This window comes from Heptranchias perlo, chromosome 14 (genome assembly GCF_035084215.1).
Source record: "Heptranchias perlo isolate sHepPer1 chromosome 14, sHepPer1.hap1, whole genome shotgun sequence".
NCBI lineage: Eukaryota > Metazoa > Chordata > Chondrichthyes > Hexanchiformes > Hexanchidae > Heptranchias > Heptranchias perlo.
The window spans coordinates 63936105-63960849 of NC_090338.1; the positions used below are offsets into that span (position 1 = coordinate 63936105).

The 24745-nt window shown below is 43.2% G+C and overlaps 1 protein-coding gene across 2 annotated transcripts in view; it reads left to right on the forward strand.

The window, feature by feature from the left end:
* The first annotated feature begins 20187 nt into the window (after positions 1-20187).
* LOC137332583 (dihydropyrimidinase-related protein 3-like) overlaps positions 20188-24745 on the forward strand; it is a 193010-nt gene continuing 188452 nt past the window's right edge. The window contains exon 1 of one of the 2 annotated variants that reach the window (XM_067996513.1): positions 20188-20761. In XM_067996513.1, the coding sequence (XP_067852614.1) occupies positions 20408-20761 (354 nt within the window). In that variant the 5' untranslated portion in view covers positions 20188-20407. The remainder of the gene's footprint in view (positions 20762-24745) is intronic. The other variant, XM_067996514.1, reaches the window with a different exon arrangement.

A 24745-nucleotide genomic window follows, 5' to 3' on the forward strand; every position in this document is an offset into this window, starting at 1 on the left:
GTGAGGCATCATTAAACTGGGAGCAGCTTTCCCCCTGGGCTGCTCCATGCTGTCATTTTTGCTATTTGTTGCAGCATCTGTCAGTGGAGGACTGCCCCTTTAAATAGAGCGCCTCCAGCTGACAGATCTCACTGCGCAGATCAGCAGTGGGGAACCCGGAGGAGAAGGTAAGTGGATCCAATTAGTGGATTGGATCCTACAATCGCGCAGGAAACTGACTAATTTCACCGGGCGCGTTACCCACGCGCCCGATAGCCCTTCCGCCGAGAACCCGCAGCCCTGCTAACATCGGGCCCTTAGAGTCACAAGACAAATTATGATGAAGAAGGCCATTTGGCTGATCTTAGCTCATCTTTCCAGAAAGACCATGTTGTTCCTCATTGTAGCATCCAATTGTTTATTAAATAATATCAGGGTTTTACCTCCACCACTGTATGTGGACATCTAATCCATGATTTGATCACTTTTTGTGAAGAAGAATTTCCAGACATCAGTGCTAATTTTGCCTTTTATTAGCTTGAATGTGTGTTACCTTGTTCAACTCTGGTAATTCCGTTTGTAGTCATTCTCCATACGTTTTTATCTTATATTATTGTTTACGACCAATCTTGAAAGGTCACCTCTGAGTTAGCTTTCAAGATTGAAGAGCCCAAGTTTCCCCAGTCTCTCCTCATCATTCAGTCTTCTGATGCTAGAGCTTTTCTCTGCCCTGCCTCCAGCACTTGAATTTCTCCCTTGTAGCTCAATGACTAGAAATTGATACAGTATTGAGGTGTGGTCTGATTACAGCACTGCGCAGTTTGAACATGACTTCCTCTGGCCTGTACTCTATTGTTTTAGCTATATTCTTCAGCATTCTATTGGTTTTGTTAATTACTGCTTCATATCGGTTGGATGTGTGGAGTCTACAAACACTCATGGATGTCTTTCAGTTCACCCTTAATTATTTGAACAACAACAACTTGCATTTATGTAATGCCTTTAATGTAGTAAAATGTCCCAAGGCGCTTCACAGGAGCGATTTTCAAACAAAATTTGACACCGAGCCACATAAGGAAGCATTAGGACAGATGACCAAAAGCTTGGTCAAAGAGGTAGGTTTTAAGGAGCATCTTAAAGGAGGAGAGAGAGATAGAGAGGCAGAAAGGTTTAGGGGGGGAATTCCAGAGCTTAGGGCCTAGGCAGCTGAAGGCATGGCCACTAATGGTGGAGCGATTAAAATTGGGGATGCGCAAGAGGCAAGAATTGGAGGAGCACAGAGATCGCGGAGGTTAATAGGGCTGGAAAAGGTTACAGAGATAGAAGGGCAAGGTCATGGAGGGATTTGAAAACAGGGATGAGAATTTTAAAATCGAGGCATTCCCAGACCAGGAGCCAAAGCAGGTCAGCGAGCACAGTGGTGATGCATGGAGTATTTATGTCACCCATTTTTTTCTGATGTCCATATTAAATTTAATCTTCTATTGTTCTTCCCACATACATGGTATGTCCAATGCATTTTGTATTTCCTGAGCAGGCTCCTCAGAGTCAACTGCAAATTTGATTAATACACTTTGAGTTTCTGAATCTAATTGGTAATGTTCATTAGAAACAGGTGTCCCAAAACAGATCCTTGAGGAATCCCACTCAATAACTCCCCCCATCTTGATATAACTCCGATAACAATTACCCACTACTTTATACCCTTCAGCCAATTTCTTTTCCATTATCAAGTTTTATCCTGATTCTCCACTACTTTGAGCTGAACTTTCCTGAGGAATTTTGTCAAGTGCTTCTTCAAAGTCTAAGTGCACCAAGTCTCGTTGCTTTCCAAGGTCCATTTGGAAAGTCACTTCTTCAAAAAAGTCTCCTTCTGAACCCATGTTGGCTGCAGTGTCAGCTTGGCTCAATGGTGGCACCCTCACCTCTGAGTCGGGAGGTTGTGGGTTTAAGCCCTACTGCAGGACTTCAGCACATAATCTCACTGACATTTCAGTACAGTACTGAGGGAGTGCTGCACTGTCAGAGGTGCTGTCTTTCAAATGAGATGTTAGACCAACATCTGCCCATTTGGGCGGATATAAAAGATCCTATGACACAATTTGAAGACGAGCAGGGAGTCTCTTGGTGTCCTGGCCAACTCTCTTTTCTCAACCAATACCACCAAATCAGATTCATTTGTAATTTATCTCATTGCTACTTGTGGAACAATGTGGTGCTCAAGTTGGCTGCTGCATTTGCCCATATAACAGTAACCACACTTCAAATATAATAAATTGGCTGTGAAGTTCTTTGGGATGTCCTAACGACTTGGAAGGCAATAAATAAATGCAAGTTATGTCTTTCTTTACTGGAATATCACCATACAGATAGTCCTCCTGTTTTCTCCTGGTAATCAATTGCATTACTTTGCATGATACTGAAGAAAGATTAATGAGTCTAGAGTTGCCTCTTTCTGCTTTGTAACTCTATTTGAAAATAGGCAGAGTACAGAATGTACAAGGCGTGAAATGCATAGGGATGAGATGATTGATGCCAACTGATGCCATTCTGATTCAGTATGCCATGCATTAATTACCTGTTGCTTAATACATTGCTGCCAGGGTAGGGATAACAGGAAGTTCCTCAGACTGGAAAGATGTGAGATGTATTCCACAGGGGTCTGTGTTGAGGTCATTCTTATTTACTACATACATAAATAATCTGAACTTAGGAGCTGAGGGAATAACATTGAGATTTGTTGGGGACACCAAATTAGGAGATGGAAGATGGTAAATTGTGACAAGGATTGTGAAAGCCTACAGAAGGACATAGATAGACTAGCAGAATGGACAGATAGGTGGCAAATGCAGTTCAATGTAGAAAATGTTATCATTTTGCAAGTAAAAATAGCGAAAGGAAATACACCTTAAATGGTAAGATAATAGAGTAGGGAAGCAGAAACACCAGTCATCAAAGGTGGCGGTTCACAATAATTATCCCGCCCACTGCCGTCCCTTTGTGCCCATCCCCGCTATCGCCTGCACCTCCTTTAAGGTCTCCCGATCAGTGAACTTCCTGTCAGAACTCATTTAGGGCTGGCAGCTTGCCTATCACCAAAATCAATCAGACTTCCTGCCGGTGACATTGGGCGGGTGGTGGGATTGCTTCACCCGCTGCCTGCCCGATGTACACTCAAAATGAAGATCACCCCTTCCCCCCACCCCCCACCTTGTGTCTGTGCTCATTTTGTTCGGTTGTTAACCGTGTCTGAAGGGGTCGCCGAGGAGGCATCCTTACAATCTGTCCTTCCCTACAAAAAGCAGTGGTGAATTTCCACAGGGGTTCTTCTGCTCGTCCGCCGTAACTTTGGAGGAGGAGCCACGGAAACCTCGGAACAACGGCATGAGGACCTTTCCCACCATTTTTCCAGGGCTTCAGCGCCTCTTCTGCCGAAGTTATGGCGGATGATCGGGAGAATGTCCGTGGAAATTCATTCCAGTAAGCCTAACCTTGTATGCGGTTAAGATCTCTGTTTGAACTAAAGCCTAGAGCAGGTGTGGTCTTGACCCCAGAAAGGTTATAATGGTTGGCAGGCACCAGTGTCCAGACTGCAACAACGCTCTTTGTTCTTGACCTTCAAATCGGTTTGACATTCGTGCTGGGGCAGGAAGACCACATTTCAGAGGAGTAACCAGCACCTGTTCCATGCAGGGGTCTCTTTGAAATGGAAGTTGACGGAAAGACGGATGAGCAGCCACGTCATTGCAAGAGAAGATCTGCACTTTTATGCCTGCATTGAATTCGCTCTGATCCCCAGGCAAATCAAAGACAACATACATCATTTAAGCTGGGGTGTGCTGGAAGAAGGTCATGACACTGGGCACTCCCAGGAACTGTACTGAAACTTAGCGCCGCCGTGAGAGACAAAATGCTTTCATTACTGAAGGAATAGAATGCATCCTGAAAAGGCCTGATCGTTTACTGCAGTTATTGTGCAAGGATGGTGCTATTCAGCAAGTGCTTTTACTTATTAATATTACTGTAAAAGATCAGTGGTAGCGCCTCTGAGTCAGAACATCGTGGGTTCAAGTCCCATTCCAGAGGCTTGAGCACGTAATCCAAGCTGACACTTCAGTGCAGTACTGAAGGAGTGCTGCACTGTTGGAGGTGCCATCTTTCAGATGAGACGATAAACCTATCTGCCCTCTCAGGTGGACTTAAAAGATCCCATGGCACTGTTTCGAAGTTCTCCCTGGTGTCCTGGCCAATATTTATCCCTCAACCCACGTCATTAAAACAGATTATCTGGTCATTGTCTCATTGCTGTTTGTGGGAGCTTGCTGTGTCCAAATTTGCAGCCACGTTTCCTAAATTACAACAATGTACTTCAAAAAGTACTTAATTGGCTATAAAGTGCCTTGGGACATTGTGAGGTCATGAAAGGCACTATATAAATGCAAACTCTTTATTTTTAAATAAACTTAGTAATTCAACTTGGTGCCTGTAAGGAACTCAAGAGTTTCATCTTGATATTTCTGTCTTCGAGGAGAGTAGAGAGATTGCAGGGTGCACTGGCAAACTAAGATCTGCCTGAGTCCAAAGGATACAAGATCTCTGCAAGGGGCAGAAATCCGAGGGACTGCAGCTTCTGCTCACAGAAAATGCAGTGGACAGTTGAAAGGGAGGACGGCTCATTAAAATGGCCTGGTATTGATCGTCATTGACCTGTTACACATTGACGGAGGGGACCTCTTTCAGTTAGTCTAGGCAAGGGAGTTGTATCTAGGGACTCAGATGGCCACATGGGACAGGTACTGTGTAATGGCTGGTGTGGGCGCTCTGCTGTGGTGCAGCCTGATCTCCCTGCCTTGGTCTTCATCCTTCTCTATCAAATCTTAGTAAGAGAAAAACACTAAATCCATTTCCCATAACTTTGAAGTCAATTACAAGTCAACTACTTTGAAGCAGTTCAGCTTTAAGAAATTCTTGGCACCCAGGTCAGAATGTAATGGGCATTTAATGTTTAGTTTCAATGAGCGTGCTGTGCGCAAAGCTGGTGCACATTTAAAAACTCCAGGATTTTGCATGCTGGCCAATTTGGTCTTCATTCGCATCGCTTTAAAAGTCTAATGAAGCTCTGACACATTCAACGTGAGAATGCTGGTGGACAGCAGGTCTGTGGTTTCCCATGATGCAATATTCCATGAGGCCCTGACTTTTCACTTAGAACCCCAAATCCTACTTGCCCACTTCATGCCATTAAACCCTTTTCCACAGGCTGGAATTTTTACCTTCTATTGTTCTGAACCATCTTCCCTTTGGCTCAAAGTGAGAAAAGTAAATTGAGCCGAGCTAGGCTTGATTGACTCTCTTGGGGTAATTTTAACCTAACCCGCCTGTTGGGAAACTCACGGGATCGGGTGTAACCCTGGTTTTACACCCCGCCCGATTTTACTCTCCATTGAAGTCAATATTAGGCCGGGTGTAAAACCGGCGTTCCACCCAATCCCGTGGGTTTCCCACTCGGCGAGTTAGGTTAAAATTACCCCCCCCTCCACCGTCAATCTTTGGACCCCACCCCAGTGTCAGCGAACAACTGCTGTGTTTAGTCCATATCCTGTCGCGATATCACTTCCACCTTCCATTACATGTGTTGATGGTGATATCGCGTGACCTCTGCTATCTCATCCTGTAATGAGAGGGGATTGAGGCTGCTGCATTAAAACATTTGAAAGATAAACAGAAAAATAATTAAGATTGATTAGTTTCAATTTTTTGTTTGAAAATTGCATTACAAAGATCAGAGAGATATGGGTTAGACAGACATCAAAACTCATGCACAATGCATGTACTCTTATCAGATACAATCTATTCTATTTCTGGCTTCCTCTGGTGGCTGAAACTTATAATTAAGTGTTGATCTGAAGACATACTTAAGAAAAGCAAAAGAATGATGTATTTTGTTATCCTTTTTTCACCATGTTACTGTCTTTCCCAATACTGTTCAATATTTAACAAATGTGATTTTGATTGCATCATGGTTAATTAAACAAATGGAACTAAGATGTATTGAAGATGTCTGAATGAAACCTTACACTGCAATGGTTTAATTATTGGTGTAAAGTCATCTGGCAGGCTCAGCCTGCTTCCAGATTAATAAATTCTATGATGCACATATCACATGAATTAAGCATCATTTTGCTCTGCTAAGTATTGACTTGAGCGGAGATTTATGTAATTACCAACTACTGTTACAGTAGTAACAGTTACTGTTTGGTTTTATGGTGATGTAGATTCAACGGAAAGGCATGCAGATGGAAAATCTAAAGGCTATCAAGAATAACATCCCTCTCTATCGACAAGAACCATTCAGTGCTTAAACAATGAACAGAGCTACTGACTCAACTGTTGAAACAAGATTAGCCATGTACTGCAATCTAATCATTACCGCTGTTTATGTTTCATGTGATTGAGAACTAAACATTCTTATCGATAAGGGTTTGGGAGCAAGATCCTATATCTCTCCCAATCATGATTAGACTGCACTGAAATCTGTCACGTATTTTTTTTGCTGTCACTATTACTGATACCAGTAATTTTAATATAAAAGTTGACACTGACAAAGTAAATAACCAGAAATATATCTCTATATTAAATCAAAAGCGAGTAAGCTTACCAGCAGCCAAAATATTGGCCAGAAAGATTGCAACTAATCTCGCTGCAGTCTGCTGATGACATCGGCACTAACTACAGATCGGAAATAATTCACTACTTTGACAGTAATTAAGAGTAATGGTATTACAGTGATTTTAACTACTGGGAGTAACCTGGAAGATGTTAAATGGATGTCCATGTTGCTTGACTTTTGTTTCCACAAGTGCAGGTATATTATATTACTGGACTAGTAATCCAGAGATTGGGAATTCAAATCCCACCATGGCAGTTTGAGAAATTGAATTCAGTTTAAAAAAATCTGGAGATAAAAAATTGCCATCAGTAAAAGTGACCATGAAGCTGACAGATTGTTATAAAAACTCAACTGTTTCACTACTGTCCTTTGGAAGGAAATCAGGCCGTCCCTACCCGGTTTGCCCTTTATGTGACTCCAGTCCCACACCACGTGTTTGACTCTTAATTGCCCTCTGAAATGGCCTAGCAAACCACTCAATTATATCAAGCTGCTTGCTGCGGTTCCAGAAGAAGGCCCACCACCAGCTTCTCAGGGCAACTAGAGATGTGCAATAAATGCCGGTCTTGCCAGCGACGCCCACATCCGAGAATGAATTAAAAAAAAACAGGAAGTGAAAGGTATAACATTAAAATCATTGTAAAAACAGTTATAAAGACACTTTCACAAAACACCAAGATACATTCCAATATAATTTGGATATTAAGTCGGGATTGTCTCAAACTCATATTGTGCGGGGTTTTAAAAAAAAATTTCACTGTGGGAAGGAACTTGTTTATTTACAAGTGAGATAATTCCATAGAAGCAGAAACACACACAGCAAGAAGTTAGCAGTACAATACTTGACTTAGTAAATGAACTGTACCCCTTTAACCAAGCTTTTGGTCACCTGTCCTAATATCTCCTTATGTGGCTTGGTGTCAAATTTTGTTTGATAATTGCTCCTGTGAAGCACCTTGGGATGTTTTACTACATTAAAGACACTATATGAATGAAAGTTGTTTCAAAACAATCAAAAATGCTAAATCTTTTACAAATTGACTTCTGAACTGAGTTTCTGATGAAACATTATGTGGCGATGGTCCACATACGTCCTCCACCCCACCCCCTTCCCCCCACGCCCTGGTGACTTCAAAATGGAAACAGGCAGCCAAAGAAAGGAAGTAAAAATCCTAGGACTGCTGTCCAGACATATTTTTGTTTCTTTGAAATGGAGGTAGGCTCCTTTGAAGAACAAATAGATTTTTTCTCAATGTCAAGCAATCAGGTTATTAATCATTTCCACCATTCAAGTAAATAAAGTGTAAACAATCTCTTGGTTGTTTATTGAATAATTTTGTCCTTGACACCTGCATTTCACAGAGAAACTTCTTGGACTGTCTTCTTTGAGTCTGCAAGTCTGCATGCATTGACATTTCAAAGACATGATGTAATTTACAATTTCTAATGCAATTAGCTTATGAACACAGACAGTTACATCATTGTAGGGAACTGGCTAAGCCACATGCCCGCCCTGGAAATATGGATAACTCCAAACAATTTTGTAGATTGTTTTTCTCCCTTGATGCCAGAGCAAAAGAACTCTGTCTCAGCCACAGCTAACTGAAATCAATTTTAAATTCAAATTATTCAGCTAACCTCAAGTTGGATCAAAAATTCTATACTGCAGAAATGTTCCTGTTTCAGGCATAACAGAGTTCTGTTTTTGCCATAGTGGCATCACTACTTTGCTGTTGATGTAGAAATATAAGTTTTATTTTAATATTTATAGCAAATGGATTATTGCCTCTGCCAAAATGATGGGCAGGGAAATTTTAAAGGAGTTATTAACTGGTTGTCCACTAATATTACTAACAGTAATTTCTAGGCTTATAACTCTGTTTAACCTCTAACTGCACAAAATGCAGAAATATTCTGTTACAATATGAACAAAAACATAAGCAAATGTCAACTAAATGTGAAGGCCAATTTGATGAACGTTCAATACAAGTTGGAGAGCCTTGTCTTCTGGCCAGGTATGGCCTGTGATTTCCATCCCATTTGATTGGGAAATTGTGGGTGTGTTGGCTACGATTTTCCATCCATCCAATGTGTGTGGCTGGTGGATGAGGTGCCCACTGGTAGCGCACATTTGCCAAATCAACCCAGTAATGCCTTTACTGCACCAAGTTGGGCTGTAATCCTTCAACTTTTGAAGACAGAGTGAGGTTGTTAAAACCTGGCCACTTGCAAGTCTTACTTAAGATGAAGGTAGATGGCCTCTGCTCTGGTTAAGTGAAGACACATTTTAGTGCTGGTAGTGTGGCATTCTGAGCTAAATGTCTTCTACGGCCACCGTGAGGGGGGACGATTTTAACCCTACTTGCCCGGATCAAACTCGACAGCTGGGCAGTTAAAATCTCCCGAGTTACATACCCACCCTAAGCCGCTGGGAATCGACCAGTTCTGATTTTCACCTGCATTTCTGTGCAGGGGGCAAGGATGCTCGCCCAAAGCTGGCCGTGTCCTCCAGGCCCCACAAAGAAAGTTTGTACCTCCTCTGCTGTGACTCTACCGATCGCTGTACCCCCACAGGACGGCCCAGCAGCTGATCCCACCACTTACTTGGTGTCGGCAGGACGACCTCCTGGCCGCACGATTTTCTGCTGCTTCCCACCGACATCCTATCTGGAATGGGATTTAAATGAGGCCACGGACGGGCGGGAAATTAACTCGCCAGTTCATGTGACATTACTATCTAACTCTGTAGTGCACTTCCGTTTGGACTTTAGATCAGAATTTGGATTTGTGAGCAGTAGGCTCATCTTGGTTTGCTAGAGTTTGTGTGTATGACAGGACTTGAGTTGAAGATGTTGTGTTCCAGCGTCACTCACTCTGAAGTGCATGTTCACCCAGGAATGGGGGTGCATCATGATCCACATCAGAAGGGCATGACGTTAGGGGGCTCTAAACTGGCTTTTAATCACAGATTACTGTTGTGATTGGCAGTATAAATCGGCTCTATGTAACATCAGCGCACCCAATGACAAGCCAGTCTCACATTGTAATGTGCAGTATAACTTCACTCTTAATGTACTGCAGTAGGGAATTTAGGATTCAAACAAAGTACAGCTAAGAATTGCTTGTGAACCATGGCATAATTTTGCCTGGGTCATTTGACTGAGTGTTACATAAGAACATAAGAGTTCTTATGTTAACTGTGTAAACATAAGTAGTGGCAAAAACCATTATTGTGAGTGCAATGAGTGTGAGATTTCATGGTCCTATGAAGCTTACCAGGTCTTAGAGTCGTCTGGTACACTCACTGTATGACTTAAACACAATAGTTGTTCACATTGACTTATCATAATCATTTAGCTCTCAAATCTTCCTGATCGACTGAGGCAAGAAGATTCAGCTATCAGATGGTTTAATTTCACCACAAAATTAAAAGTATTTTAAAAGTAAAATTAAAAGTAAATTAAATTTAAATTACTCTACACTGTATCCTAGAATGTAAAGATTGTAGCTGGAAATGAAGCTTTTATTCTAAAATTGAACACATTTGTTCTGGTATAAGATTGCATTCACTATTAATAATATGTGAATAATTCAGATCGGAGTCAGAAGAATGTAGTTAATACTTCTAATACCAAATGTTGCCTGCAGAAAATAGCACTGCTTCATTTTACTTGTGTACACTGTACTACTTTGAATGCATGCAGGAACACGCACTTTCTGATCTTGCAGTTTGCATCCTATGGAAACCCGGCAATTGCAGTCTAACGTCGGTGGTGGGGAAACTTTTAGAGACAATAATCCGGGACAAAATTAATTGGCACTTGGAAACATATAGGCTAATAAATGAAAGTCAGCACAAATTTGTTAAAGCAAAATCGTGTTTGACTAACTTGACTGAGTTCTTTGATGAAGTAACGGAGAGAGTTGATGAGGGTAGTGAGGTTGATGTTGTAAATATGGACTTTCAAAAGGCATTTGATATAACGTACCACAAAATAGACTTGTTGGCAAAATTAAAACCCACAGGATTAAAGGGCCAGTGGCAGCATGGATACGGAACTGGCTAAGGGACAGAAAGCAGTGGTAAACGGTTGTTTTTCGGACTGCAGGGAAGTATAAATTGGTGTTCCCCAAGTGTCGGTATTAGGACCATTGCTCTTATTGATATATATTAATGACCTGGACTTGGGTATACAGGGTATAATTTCAAAGTTTACAGATGACACGAAACTCGGAAATGTAGTAAACAATGTGAAGGATAATAACAGATTTCAGGAGGACATAGACAGACTGGTGAAATGGGCAGACACATGGCAGTTGAAATTTAACGCAGAGAAGTGGTGAAGTGATACATTTTGGTAGGAAGAATGAGGAGAGGCAATATAAACGGAATGGTACAATTTTAAAGGGGGATACAGAAACAGAGAGACCTGGGGGTGTAGGACAAGTTGGAGGCATGTAATACAAAAGCAAGGAAGTTATGCTAAACCTTTATAAAACACTGGTTAAGCCTTAGCTGGAGTATTGTGTTTAATTCTGGGCACCATGCTTTAGGAAGGGTGTCAAGGCCTTAGAGAGGGTACAGAAGAGATTTACTAGAAAGATACCAGGGGTGAGGGACTTCAGTTTTGTGGAGAGACTGGAGAAGCTGGAGTTGTTCTCCTTAGAGCAGAGAAGGTTAAGAGGAGATTTGATAGAGGTGTTCAAAATCATGAATGGTTTTGATAGAGTAAATAAGGAGAAACTGTTTCCAGTGGCAGAAGGGTCAGTAACCAGAGAACACCAATTTAAGGTGATTGGCAAAAGAACCTGAGACGACATGAGGAAACATTTTTTTATGCAGAGTTATTATGATCGGGAATGCACTGCCTGAAAGGGTGGTGGAAGCAGATTTATTAATAACTTTCAAAAGGGAATCGGATAAATGCTTGAAGGAAAAAAAAATACAGGGCTATGGGGAAAGAGTAGGGGAGTGGGAGTAATTGGATAGCTCTTCCAAAGAGCCAGCACAGGCACGATGGGCCAAATGGCCTCCTTCTGTGCTGTAACATACTATGATACTATGGACATAAGTCATAAGTGATTTACATAGAATTATATAGAATGTACAGCTCAGAAACAGCCGTTTGGCCTGTTGGCCAGGGGCTGCAGTAATGTGGCCATTAACAGGCCCAACTGGTCCATGCCGGTGTTTATGCTCCACATGAGCCTCCTCCCACCCTACTTCATCTAACCCTATCAACATATCCTAATATTCCTTTCTCCCTCTGTACTTATCTTGCTTCTCCTTAAATGCAACTTGCCAAAAAAATGCAAGAATGATTCACTTTCCCTCCCCCCACCACTGTCAACACTGACATCCCGCGCCTTGGTGAACACAAAAGCTCTGCCTGCCCTCTCAGGGAAAAAGAATAACACTTTACAGTTGGCGCTCAGCACATGTGAAGTAGAAGGGTGACTAGCTGAAGAATCATAATGGAAAGGGGTGTCATCAGGTTCACTCTGAGAAAGTGATTATACGGAAGGAACATTTCCGCAGTATAAATTGATTGATGATTTTGCTACACATAAAACACAGATAAAACCTTCCCCTGTAGTCATCAGAATGCACGGCCATGTGTGTAGTGCTTCTCTGAATAACCTTAGATTTTAAAAAATGTTGACATAACTGATAGGTGTAAGGCCAGAAAGCAGATTTATAAGAAGCCAAACAATAAGGGGATGGGTAAATAAGGGGAATTACCTAAACATCAGTAAGTGATCTGAATTTGGAGTAAGAGCCTTTGAGCAAATATTCAAGACCATTTAACAGCTGGTATGCAGCCCAATGAAAAGAAAGAAAGACTTGCATTTATATAGCACCTATCATAACCTCAAGACATCCCAAAGCACTTTACAGCCAATGAAGTACTTTTAAAATGTAGGCACTGTTGTAATGTAGGAACGCAGCAGCCAATTTGCGCACAGCAAGGTCCCACAAACAGCAATGAGGTAATGACCAGATAATCTGTTTTAGATGTTGGTTGAGGGATAAATATTGGCCAGAACTCCCCTGCTCTTCTTCAAATAGTGCCATGGGATCATTTAAATCCCCTGAGAGGGAAGATGGAGCCTCGGTTTAACGTCTCACCTGAAGGACAGCACCTTGAACAGTGCAGCACCACCTCAGTACTGCACTGAAGTGTCGGCCTAGATTATGTGCTTAAGTCCCTGGAGTGGGACTTGAACCTACAATCTTCTGACTCAGAGGTGAGAGTGCTGCTACTGAGCCAAGACTGACACCAATGATGTGTAATAAATTAAGCAAGAAAGACTGAAAATAAGAATAGCTCCAGTAAAAGAGATTAGAAAAATGAAAGAAAGTGTGGCTCCAGTATTCCAACTTTATACTTAGCCTTAGCCACCTACTTAAGGTATATGTGATCTTCAGAATTTTTCTTTCCTTATATGATGGCGATATTATGTCCTGGCATTGCAACATTGCTCTTAGTCAACACACTTGCTTTTAAAGATCATGCTGATGGCTCTGGTGGTCTACCAGTTAATGGTTTATCTTGTTGCTGCTACAGGTTCTTCCAATGCAAGTTCCTTTTTCTCAGCTACGCACTTGGATTGAGCTGCACTATTTCCTTTCACCTCAGTACTCATGTAGAGACCTGCTAAAGGCATTTCGAGTTGGACAGATAATGGTCATTACTAAATTGCTTCTTCAAGCTGACTGAAATATTTGGCTTCGATGTGAGGTCATTATGTCCTCTCCGCCATCATTAATTATGGAATAAAATGAAATGCTGTAGAGCGAGCTGTGGTAAAAGTGTGGTAATATACTTTCCAACCATAGCGATTTGCCAGAGAACATTTCTCTGGAGAATGACGTAATAGAATTATCCCAGTCCATTCTATTCACTGAATTCGTCGATCAGCGAGCTTTGAAACATGTGCCAAATGAAAGGTGAACTATATAGAAAATAATGACACCTGGGTGACAGTTACAAGGTTGTAATATAATCAGAGATAAAATGAAGCATGAAAAATTTGATTACAACCTTACTCCTTGATATGTTATTTATTATAATATATATTTCAAATTGTTAGCAGCATTAGGGATTATTTTTGCATTGTCAAAAAGCAATGGACTGCACAGTTGATGTTTGTAGAAGGGTATATATGCATTATCCTTTTGAGAATGGGTCATTAACTGGTGATTTAAAAAACTCATCATACTCCATATATAGTCCAATAGTTTTAATATAAACTTGCCTTCATCTTTTGATTGCAGTAGCAATGAACACCACCAAAACCATTATTTTTAATTCAGAACTCTGCCACCGTAGTCCTCTCACAAAGTCCTACACATTCATTAGCCCCATCCTGGCCAAACCTCACTGACCCCTTGGGCCGCTGCCAACTGTCTTCAAGGTTCGCATCCTCTTTAACTCTCTCCACGATCGTGTTCCACTTTTTCTGGAAAATGTTTTTCAGCTCTAGTTCCCCCAGTTCTGGATTATTGCTTGTACCTCACTTTCTCCACTCCACATGGTCAATTTTGACTTCCATCGCCTGGAATTAAAGGGGTGCTAATGGTCTCAAAATGGGGCCTGTAGCCTCACCGCCCTGTTAGCACCGACAAACAAGCTGGTGACATTTGGAAAGGGGCCTAACGCTAGATGGCTGAAGCGCATGCCTGAAATAAGGGGTAGGCCCATCAAATCGGGTCCTAACTATATGTTTAGGACCCTGACTGAAATTTTAAGGACCACATGGGCGGAGCCTGTGACGTGACCATTCTGCCCATGTGTACTGGCATTTCGATCCTGAAAAGGCCAGAAACATTTTAAAAATTGATTTTCTCTTGGCTCCACAGAAATGGCGCTGCCGGCCTGGCCTCAACCTGCCTTGGCATTGTGTCCCGCCCATCCCCTTAAGCAACTACAAGCGGGCCTCTGCTGGCATCCTAGCCAGTCGATGTTCCTGAGGACAAAGAGTGGCGAGTTGTGTCATGGCACCTGTAAAAGTAATTATCTGCTCGCAGATCAAGATAGCTCAAAGTAAGAGAGTGCATTGCAGAACTGGAGGGGTCCCAAGCACACTTGATATTATAAGGTGTGATAGCATCAAGGAAGTAGGGGAGAGTGAATCCAGAGGCCTGACATCAACCTCAGGGATGGTACCCATTATGTTCTTGATTGGCACCCCATCCACCACCCTAAACATTCACTCCCTTCACCACCGGCGCACTGTAGCTGCAGAGTGTACCATCCACAGGATGCACTGCAGCAACTCGCCAAGGCTTCTTCGACAGCACCTCCCAAACCCGTGACCTCTACCACCTAGAAGGACAATAGCAGCAGGTACATGGGAACAACACCACCTGCACGTTCCCCTCCAAGTCACACACCATCCTGACTTGGAAATATATCGGCCGTTCTTTCATCGTCACTGGGTCAAAATCCTGGAACTCCCTTCCTAACAGCACTGTGGGAGAACCTTCACCACATGGACTGCAGCGGTTCAAGAAGGCGGCTCACCACCACCTTCTCAAGGGCAATTAGTGATGGGCAATAAATGCCGGTCTCGCCAGCGACGCCCACATCCCATGAACGAATTTTTAAAAAATGTCTTGTCCCCTACTCAGTCACTGACACACAAGCAAACACTGAACCTCAAAAACACCAGCTATAGTATGTTGCAATGCAAGCACTACTTGAAGGTGCTTCTTGGAACCAGCATTTCGACATCTGTTCCTCTTCATTATTTTAGGCCTGCAAGAACAGACTGAAGCCTACACATGGTGTCCCCAATCACCCTGTCTTCCTCTCGTACTCTTTGCCAAGCACCAGCACAGTTACACATACCCTGGAAAAGGTAGGTAGTGAAACTTAGGAGGTAGCACTGGGTGAATCACAGGAGAGGAGGAGCAAATCATGTCGGCAGATAAAGAACAGGTACCTGCTGCCCATAGGACCAGAACTGCTGCGGTGTCTAGGGATTCTGATCTCACAGGGCCAGCATATAAAAGGAGATTGCTGTCTGAGCAGGAGTGTTTAAAAGAGTCACTTCAGAAATGTAAAATAGCCTGGAGGGGGTCTCACGAAGAGTATGGAGAAGTCTACTATGCAGTCGTGGTAGTCTGCAATGTGTGGCAGTTCCAGGCGCATCTGAAGAAGGGCCCTCAGTGTCACAGGCCCTAAGCACAAATGTCACACTTGCTGCTTCAATAGCATTGAGGCCATACTTATCAGCCATCTTGTCCAGCTTGACATGATGGGTGACCATATTGTGAGAGCCATGAGACAGGGCTTTACTGACCAATCCAAGTGTTTATACAGATCAGTGGGCATGCTGAGGGAATTCTCAGCAGCATTGGTATGGCTGGAATAGGCACAAGTGATGCTAGCGGAGAGACTGGAGAAGCATGGGAGTGTCCTCCTTAGAGCAGAGAAGGTAAAGGGGAGATTTAATAGAGGCGTTCAAAATTATGAGGGGTTTTAGGAGAGTAAATAAGGAGAAATTGTTTCCACTGGCAGGAGGGTCGGTAACCAGGGGACACAGATTTAAAGTAATTGGCAAAAGAAACAGAGGGAAGATGAGTAGAACTTTTTTAAGCAGCGAGTAGTTTTGATCCGGAATGCACTAATTGAAAGGGTGGTAGAAGCAGATTCAATAGTAACTCTCAAAAGGGAATTGGATATAAAAATGAAAAGAAAAATTTGCAGGATTGTGGGGAAAGAGCGGGAGAGTGGGACTTATTGGACAGCTCTTTCAAAGAGCCAGCATGGGCACAATGGGCTGAATGGCCTCCTGCACTGTATGATTCTATAATTAGTCTTTCAGGGTGATACTACATCTGGGCCATCTAGTATTGGATGTGCTGGAAAGCAGATAGGCCTGACCAGCCATGGCTGAATCGGCTTTAGCCCTATATTTCTTCATCTTTAACATGGATTCATTATTTTTTGATAATATTCATTACATCTGCAAGAATTAGTGGCTTGAAAACCAGATATGGTTTAAAAAATTACTAAGGTTTATGACAAATCAGGTGGAGAATTTCAGGAACATTAACTTAACCTGGAATAAATGGGTAGCAGGTGAACTTAGGAACAGGAGTAGGCCATTTAGACCCTCGAGCCTGTTCCGCCATTCAATGAGATCATGGCTGATCTGTGACCTAGATCCATATACCCGCCTTAGCCCCATATCCCTTAATATCTTTGGTTAACAAAAATCTTTCAATCTCAGATTTAAAATTAACAATTGAGCTAGCATCAGCTGCCATTTGTGGAAGAGCGTTCCAAACTTCTGCCACCATTTGTGTGTAGAAGTGTTTCCTGACTTCACTTCTGAAAGTCCTGGTTATAAGTTTTAGGCTATGTCCCCTGGTCCAAGATTCCCCAGTCAGAAATAGTTTCTCTCTATCTACCCTATCAGTTCCCCTTAATATCTTGAAAATGTCAATCAAATCACCCCTTAATCTTCTAGATTCCAGGGAATACAACCCTATACAGTCTCTCCTCGTAATTTAACCCTTGGGGTCCAGGCATCATTCTAGTAAATCTACGCTGCAGTCCCTCAAAGGCCAATACATCCTTCCCAAGGTGAGGTGCCCACCAGGGCTTTGTATAGCTGTAGCATAACTTCTAACCCCTTGTATTCTAGTCCTCTAGATATAAAGGCCAGCATTCTATTATCCTATTTGATTATTTTCTGTTCCTGTTCGTGACATTTTATTGACCTATGTACATGGACTCCTAAGTCTCTTTGGACCTCCACTGTTTCGAGCTTTTCACCATTTAGAAAGTACTCTGATCTATCCTTTTCAGGTCCAAAGTGGATGACCTCACACTTGCCTACATCGAAATCCATTTGCCACAGTTTTGCCTATTCATTTAATCTATTAACATCTCTGTAATTTTATGCTTCCATCTACACTGCTTACAATGCTGCCTATCTTTGTGTCATCAACAAACTTGGATATATGGCTCTCTATTCCATCATCTAAGTCGTTAATAAATACAGTGAATAGTTGCGGCCCCAACACAGATCCCTGTGGGACACCACTAGTCACATCCTGCCAATTTGAGTACCTGCCCATTATCCCTACTCTCTGTCTCCTGCCGTTCAACCAATTTCCTAACCAGGTCAATAATTTACCCTCAATTCCATGAACTTCAACTTTAGCTAACAGTCTCTTATGAGGGACTTTATTGAATGCCTTCTGGAAGTCCATATAAACAACATCCATTGACATTCCCCTGACCACTACTTTAGTTACCTCTTCAAAACATTCAATCAGGTTTGTCAGATGTGACCTACCCTTTACAAATCCATGCTGGCTCCCTGATCAGCTGAAAAGGTGTTCAGTCACTCTATCCTTAATCATAGACTCTAGTAATTTCCCGACAACAGATATTAGGCTAACTGGTCTATAATTCCCTGGTTTCCCTCAGTACTGCAACATAAACTCGGTTCCTGGTGGAGCACTTTACAGGTTATTGATTTGGGGTTATAAAGGGTGAAGTTAGGCTTTAGGGTGCGAATACAAATAAGTTCATTATATCAAGGCTTTAATATTACAATCTTCCCATTGACATCACTTGCTGGAACTCGCGTTATAACCAGTAAAGGAACTCAACCCCTCGATAAAATGAGTTTCCAGTAATAATGACTCAAAAATTTGTGACGACGACGCTTAGTCCCTTTTTTTTGTCTAATCCAGAGAGAAGCGAGAGAAAAAGACAACACAGCAATAGGTCAGGACTGAACGAGGGAGCTGAAAAGCATGTGGATTTGCTAGCTGTTGTTTCATGGAGTGAGTACCGTTGAGACTACCGGTGCTTGCATTGCAGTCATTAAATGGTCAATTGGGTTGGCTGTGATCGGCTGGCGTGCTTGGTGAGTCAGACGGATCGATGAGGGTGCTGAAAGGACAGTTCCCTTTGGGAGTGCTGCATCTTGTGCACGACAAAGGGGGAGAAATGCAAATATGCCGAAGAAATGGCAAGGTTGCGCATTTGGAATGCAATTTGCGTCTCTTCCTGATGCCGGGTGAATAACGATGTCCTAATGAGAAATAAATGGGCACGGATGCATTGGGAGCGAGGAGGTAATTCCTTGCACTGATAAAAGTAAGATTGGTTTTAAAATAAAACACACCCATTGGTACAGGGCTGAAATGGACCTCAAGGAAAATGGCAAACCCTCAGGTTTTTGGGATGAAAATAATTGTTAAAATGGGGAGTTCGCTTTTATTGTTTAAAAGCAAAGTCTTTTTAATAGATGCTTATATATAAATATTTGAAATATTACTAATTATTAGCTTATTAATCTCCTTTGAGTCATCGTTGAGCGACCGAACTTGTGACTTTTGACCGAATATGTGACTTGTGGTCAGATTTTGGAACTATGAACTGAAACCCAACCAATCGATATCAATCATATCCCGGGGAAATCCCAGTATTTTAGATTTTAAAAAGCCCCGTTGGAAGTTAATGTGTGCGCCTTTCGGATTGACAGAAAGTCTTCTTCTGACATTGCTGTGACAGCAAGGTAACCCTGTGATTAACGACGGACATCTGAAAGCAATTGCTGCTCTCCCGGCTGATCGGCCCCAGGAACATAACCTGCAAACTATCTTATATTAAATAGGTTCATGCCTGATAATAATGGCACGAACCGAGGCGACTTAAATATAACGGGGGGTGTGGGCTGCTTACAGCAACACCTAAAACAAACGGGTTTCGATTGAAATAAACATACTTCAGGTTGCAGCAAGATTTTGACCGCATTCTTACACGCCCATTGGCTAAATCGGCCGTGTAGATATCACACTGGCCATATCATTCGTTATACACGCTCCCCCCAACTTTAATGTTTATATTTTTATACGTATAAAAATACATAGAATCGAACAGCACACAAAGAGGCCATTTGGCCCATCGTGCCTGTGCCGGCTCTTTGAAAGAGCTATCCAATTAGCCCCATTCCTCCCTGACCCTTCCCCATAGCCCTGCATCACCATCGCTCTTGGGAAGGATGTACTTTGCGTTTCCTATCGTGAATGAGAGGGCTGTGTAATCTCATCAGTCTGGACTAGGATACTTCAGACTTCCACATCACTATCAACTAAGATTACAGCTGCAGGACATAGTGGTACAAAAAGGGACCTGTGTCACATTATGTGAGTCAACAGTTATTTCAAAAGTAAATTGGGTTATAAAGCATCGTCCTGCGTGACAGTATGAATCACAGTTTGCCCCCTTCCAGCCCCCCCCCCCCAGGAATGTTTGTGCTAGTGTGTAAATCTTGGCACTGAAAGTTGTAGCAGGGTAATTTTATATTTATATAGATATATAAAATGCATTCATCTTATCTTTTAGAGTGTCACCAGTTGCCTGTTGTAAGCTGGCCATTCGCTCTGTGCTTTAAGGTGTGGACGCCTTCCCCCCCACCCCCCCATGTCACATCAGTCTTGTCCTCTCGGTGGCGACTGTCCGCAGCCAATCTGATGGGATGGCGCCTGTAATTGCTCATTTACGGACGGTCTCCTGCAAAAGCCCAGGCAAACGGGGGTAACTGTACTTTAAAATGCATTCAGTGTGCGGTGCTCACGCGTTATCACTTCCGTGTCAAGGGATTTCAGGAGCAGTCTGCCACTAGCGGCTCACTACATCAGCTTCTGACTTCCCAATATCTCTCTATCTGCTTCTTCTCTCGCCCCTCCAGCCCACCTTTCTTCCATCACCCCAACCTAGATCAATGGCCGAAGGCAGGAGGACCTGGGACAAGGAAGATGACCTACCGGTCTATCTGGCCAGGCCGGGCACCGCCGCTCAGGTCTCCCGGCAGAAGTACGGGGGCATGTTCTGCTCGGTGGAGGGAGCTTACGAAAGCAAGACCTTGGATTTCGATGCTCTCAGCGTTGGCCGCAGGAGTTCCCGGAGCTCGAGGAGCGCCGGCCAGCACGATTCGTCCCGGGACACCGAGGCTTCGAGCGACACGGCCAGTTTGGCGAGCGAGAGCTCGGAGACGGCGGAGAGAGCCGACAACCTAGGGGTGCAAATCATCACTGCGAGCGGTAAGGAGAGGCTCCAGAACCGGGATGACCTGCAGGTAATCGCCCTCTTCGACCAGCTACATCTCGCAGAGTAAAATATAACTGGGGGGGGGGGGAAAATACTTGTTAAACTTTTTTTTAAAAAAAAAAATTACATTTAACCTGTGGGGTTTTTTTTTTGTTAATTAAAACTGTAACCGAACAAAATATTTTTGATATGAAATTATAATCTCCCTGCTTTTGGTGAAGTTCAAAGATTTCTGTCATGAGGGTTCTTTTTGTGAAATTGCATTTTGTCATTAATGGTGCATTATTTGATATGAAGACGGATCGATAATAACGAGTTGACGTGCCCCAGACAGGTGGCATCTAATTCAGTCTGGTCCAGTCTGTGACCCATGGCTCTGGTAACAGAATCACGGAGGCGTATTGCTGACCAATGGTAACGGCCGGGCCATCTATTGTCAGAGTCATCTGAGGGCACCAAACTTCAGTGACTAGACGCGTTATCATTACAGGCAAATCATTCTGAGTGAGAGGTCAGAGCTTTAGTGACATGCCCTGCGAGAAAGACGGAATAAATGAAAGGGAATTTAAAACAATAATCATAAATTAACAATCCCCATCAAAAAAAAAAATAGCGAATAATTGGGGGCTGCACTGGTTAAATTTGCGTTGGTTAATTCTGCAGTCTGGAGAACTGTTTAGACATTTCTTTAAAAAAGAATAAACAGAAAATGCTGGGTTTTTTATTGCTGTAATTGCAGAGGTTCTCTCCCCTCCACACACACACACACACACGCATACAAAGAAATTTTTACTTGTTACACGTTGGTGCTGATAAGCTGAGCAGAGGTTGTGGTGCAGAGGTTGTTTGACGCACTGGCAGACAGGCAGCTCAGGCAGACAGGCAGCTCTTAGTGTTTGCTTTGGTTTCACAGGTGAGACGGTGGGGAATAGGGAAAGGAAGTAGAGCCACAGTGTGGCGGCAGGCTGGAATTGCACTGCGGTAGTGGAATGCGGTCCTATCGGATAACCCCTTGGAAACCGGGTCTGCCGCACTCTGCAGCTGCGGGAACCCAAAGTGTTGACTTGCTGTGGGCAGATCCCTCTGGGTTCACGGATGAGGATTAAGCCAGAATTTGTATTGCATTTGGCCACGCACCGTGCCTTCTCTTGGTTACCCGTTTCATGCCCGAATTGCTAGGCACAGAAACCATACGCATGCATTCAGTTTTTAAACCGGTTGAGTAGCATTTCTCAGTCAAATCAAAGGTTCTGATCAATTTTATTTTTTGAGCTATTCATAGGTTGAATTATGGGGAATTTTGCATGCTTTTATGACATTTACAAGCGATTTTCGGTACTGGTTAAATCCACCCTAGCAAATAATTTAAATTGCTTCCAGATTCTAACATGACTATTAGAACCATTCTGGAAGTGAATGTCGAGCTTAGTTCTGCAGCGACCCTCTTATTCTGGCGACCGCTGTTTCGAATGCATTGGGAGGGGGAGAGGAAGAATCACATATCTCACTTTTCATCAACAGGTCTACTGTTTTAGGTACTGCAGCCTGTCCAACACACTGGTGGCTCATTACTCCGACAGCTTGTCACATGTGGTTTGTACTGGAGGCCAGGATAAGACGAGCGAAATGGCCGATTCAGAAACTCTCGTGGATTAAGAGTGTCCTGCCCCCGGGGTTGTCATCTGTCCGTTTTATCGATCCAGCCAGTCTGGATTTTGACCCGGCTGTCCCTGAATTTCTGAAATGTAAATTGGACACCTAAAGTCTGTTTTATTTTTAAAATGGAAGTCATTTTTCCTACTTTGCTTCTGTGTTTTATGAGGTGAAACTTTACAGCAGCAAAAACTTTCAGTTACATAGCAAATGTCTCAGTGTGCTTTACCAAGGTGAGAATGGATGCTGAGCAGCAGTAGAAGAATTAGGGATGGCAACTGTATGCATGGAGAGCTAGGTTTGGAGGAGGCTTATGAAGATTAGCCATAATTGAATGGCGGAGCAGGCTTGAGGGGCTGGATGGCCTACTCCTGTTCCTAATGTTCCTAAGATATGGAGGGATAGCAGGACAGAGGGATTCAAGGGAAGAGTTCCAGAGTGTAGGGTTGAGATAACCAAAGGGTCGACCACAGGGCAGAATAGGATGCAAAGGAGAACAGAGTCTGAGAAGTGAAGAGTGTGCATTGCCACGTTAAACTGGAGGAGGTTGCAGAATTAGGGTTAAGGCCATGGTGAGATTTGTAAAAGAGGAATTTTGAATTTGGTGCATTGGGGGATAGGGAGGCAATAGAGGTTGGAGAGGACAAAGGTGATGGGAGTGGGACATATTGCAGGAGTTGGAGTTTGTGTAGGTTGAAACTCAGGAGGCCAGTGAGGAAAGCATTGTAAAATGGAGCCTGGAGGTAACAGAAGGCGTGGATGAGAGTCTCAGTGGTGAGGTGATGTAAGGGTGGAAAAACAAGGTCTTGTTATTGGATAGGATATAGGGTGTGACGGTCAGCTCGAGGTTCAACAGAACACCAAGGTTGTGCACAATCAGATTCAGCTTCAGCAAGTATCCAGGGAGGAGGTTGGAATAGGGTGGGGGGAGGGCAGGGGAGGTGCAGAATTTTTGGCAGCAGTTGAAAAGGATGGCTTTGTTCTTACTGATATTAACTTGGAGTAAGTTTGGGTCATCCAGTGCTTGATGTCAGGCAAGCAGTCAGACAATGGTATTTGTGGAGTCAGGGATGGTGGCTCAGAGGTAGAGGTGGGTATCATCAGTAGTACATGCAGAAGTTGATCTAATGCCTACAGATGTGTCACTGAGGAGCTGCATGCAGGCAAGGAAAAGGAAAGGTCAAGAAAGGAACCGTGGGACATTTACACCATGTGGGACGGGAGGAGAAGCCGTTGCAGTAAACTGTGCTGTTAGAACAGGTTAGTGTAGAGCCAAGTGAGGCTGGTGCCATGGAAGAGACACATGAACAGGCTGGAGTGGTCTACCACATAAAATGAGCACAGAGAAGTTAATGAGGAGGAATTATCAAGGATGCTATTGGTGACTTTGACCAGAATAGTCTTGATGATGTGGGCAGGGAAGGAACCAGACTGAAGGGATTCAAACAGAGATTGGGAAAGATGAAGGTAGAACCAGGCAGCAATGTCATGTTTGAGGACTTTAAAGAGGAAAAGAAGGTTAGAGATGGGGTGGTAGGTGGAGGATGGACTTTTTGAGGAGTGGTGTAACATCTTTGAACTGTTTGAGGAAAGGGAGCCATTCACAATGTTGGAGGATATTGGGCCAACGAAAGGTATTGGGGGGCCAAGAGATGAATCAGAAGGGGGTCAAAGGTCCAGGATGTAAGTCTCATGGAGGAGATGTCCCTGATGAGGGCCACACGATAGGCTAGGGTAAGGAGGAAGGGGTAGACTGAGGTAGCCGAGCAGACAACATCAGTCTTTGAGATAATCTGTTGGAAGTGAGGATAGAGGGGTTGGAGGAAAGGGGTTGGAAGAGGCTGTACACCATTGGGAAGAGTTTGCGATTGTCCTTACCCTAAGGTTAATCCTGCAGGACAAAGATGCATTGCCAGATCTAGCTGGACCATCTGAAGAAATACTTGTGATGAGGGAGATGTGGTCCAGCCAGATCTGGTGATGGATGAGAACGCATTTTTAACCAGGCGCCCTCAAATCTGTGATCCTCAGACTCCACCCCCAAACTTCAGCTCGCTCAGCATCTGCCTTTGGAAAATGATCTTCCCCCTGCACTTTCTATAATTCACTTTCAAACTTCCACTTCATCGACCTCTACTTTTCTGCTTGTTACAACTCTTCTGCTGTTGACCTGGTAAACTACACCCTCACTTCAGCCTTTGACACCCTCCATTCCTACCAATTCATTCCCTGTCTCCCACCTCTACCAACCCTTTTGGTATAGTCCCTATCTTCATTCCATTAAGTCCAAGGATTAAAATATTCCATCAGTCATGGATGAGTCAAAATTTTCTCCAACTGAATATTAAGAAGATGAAAG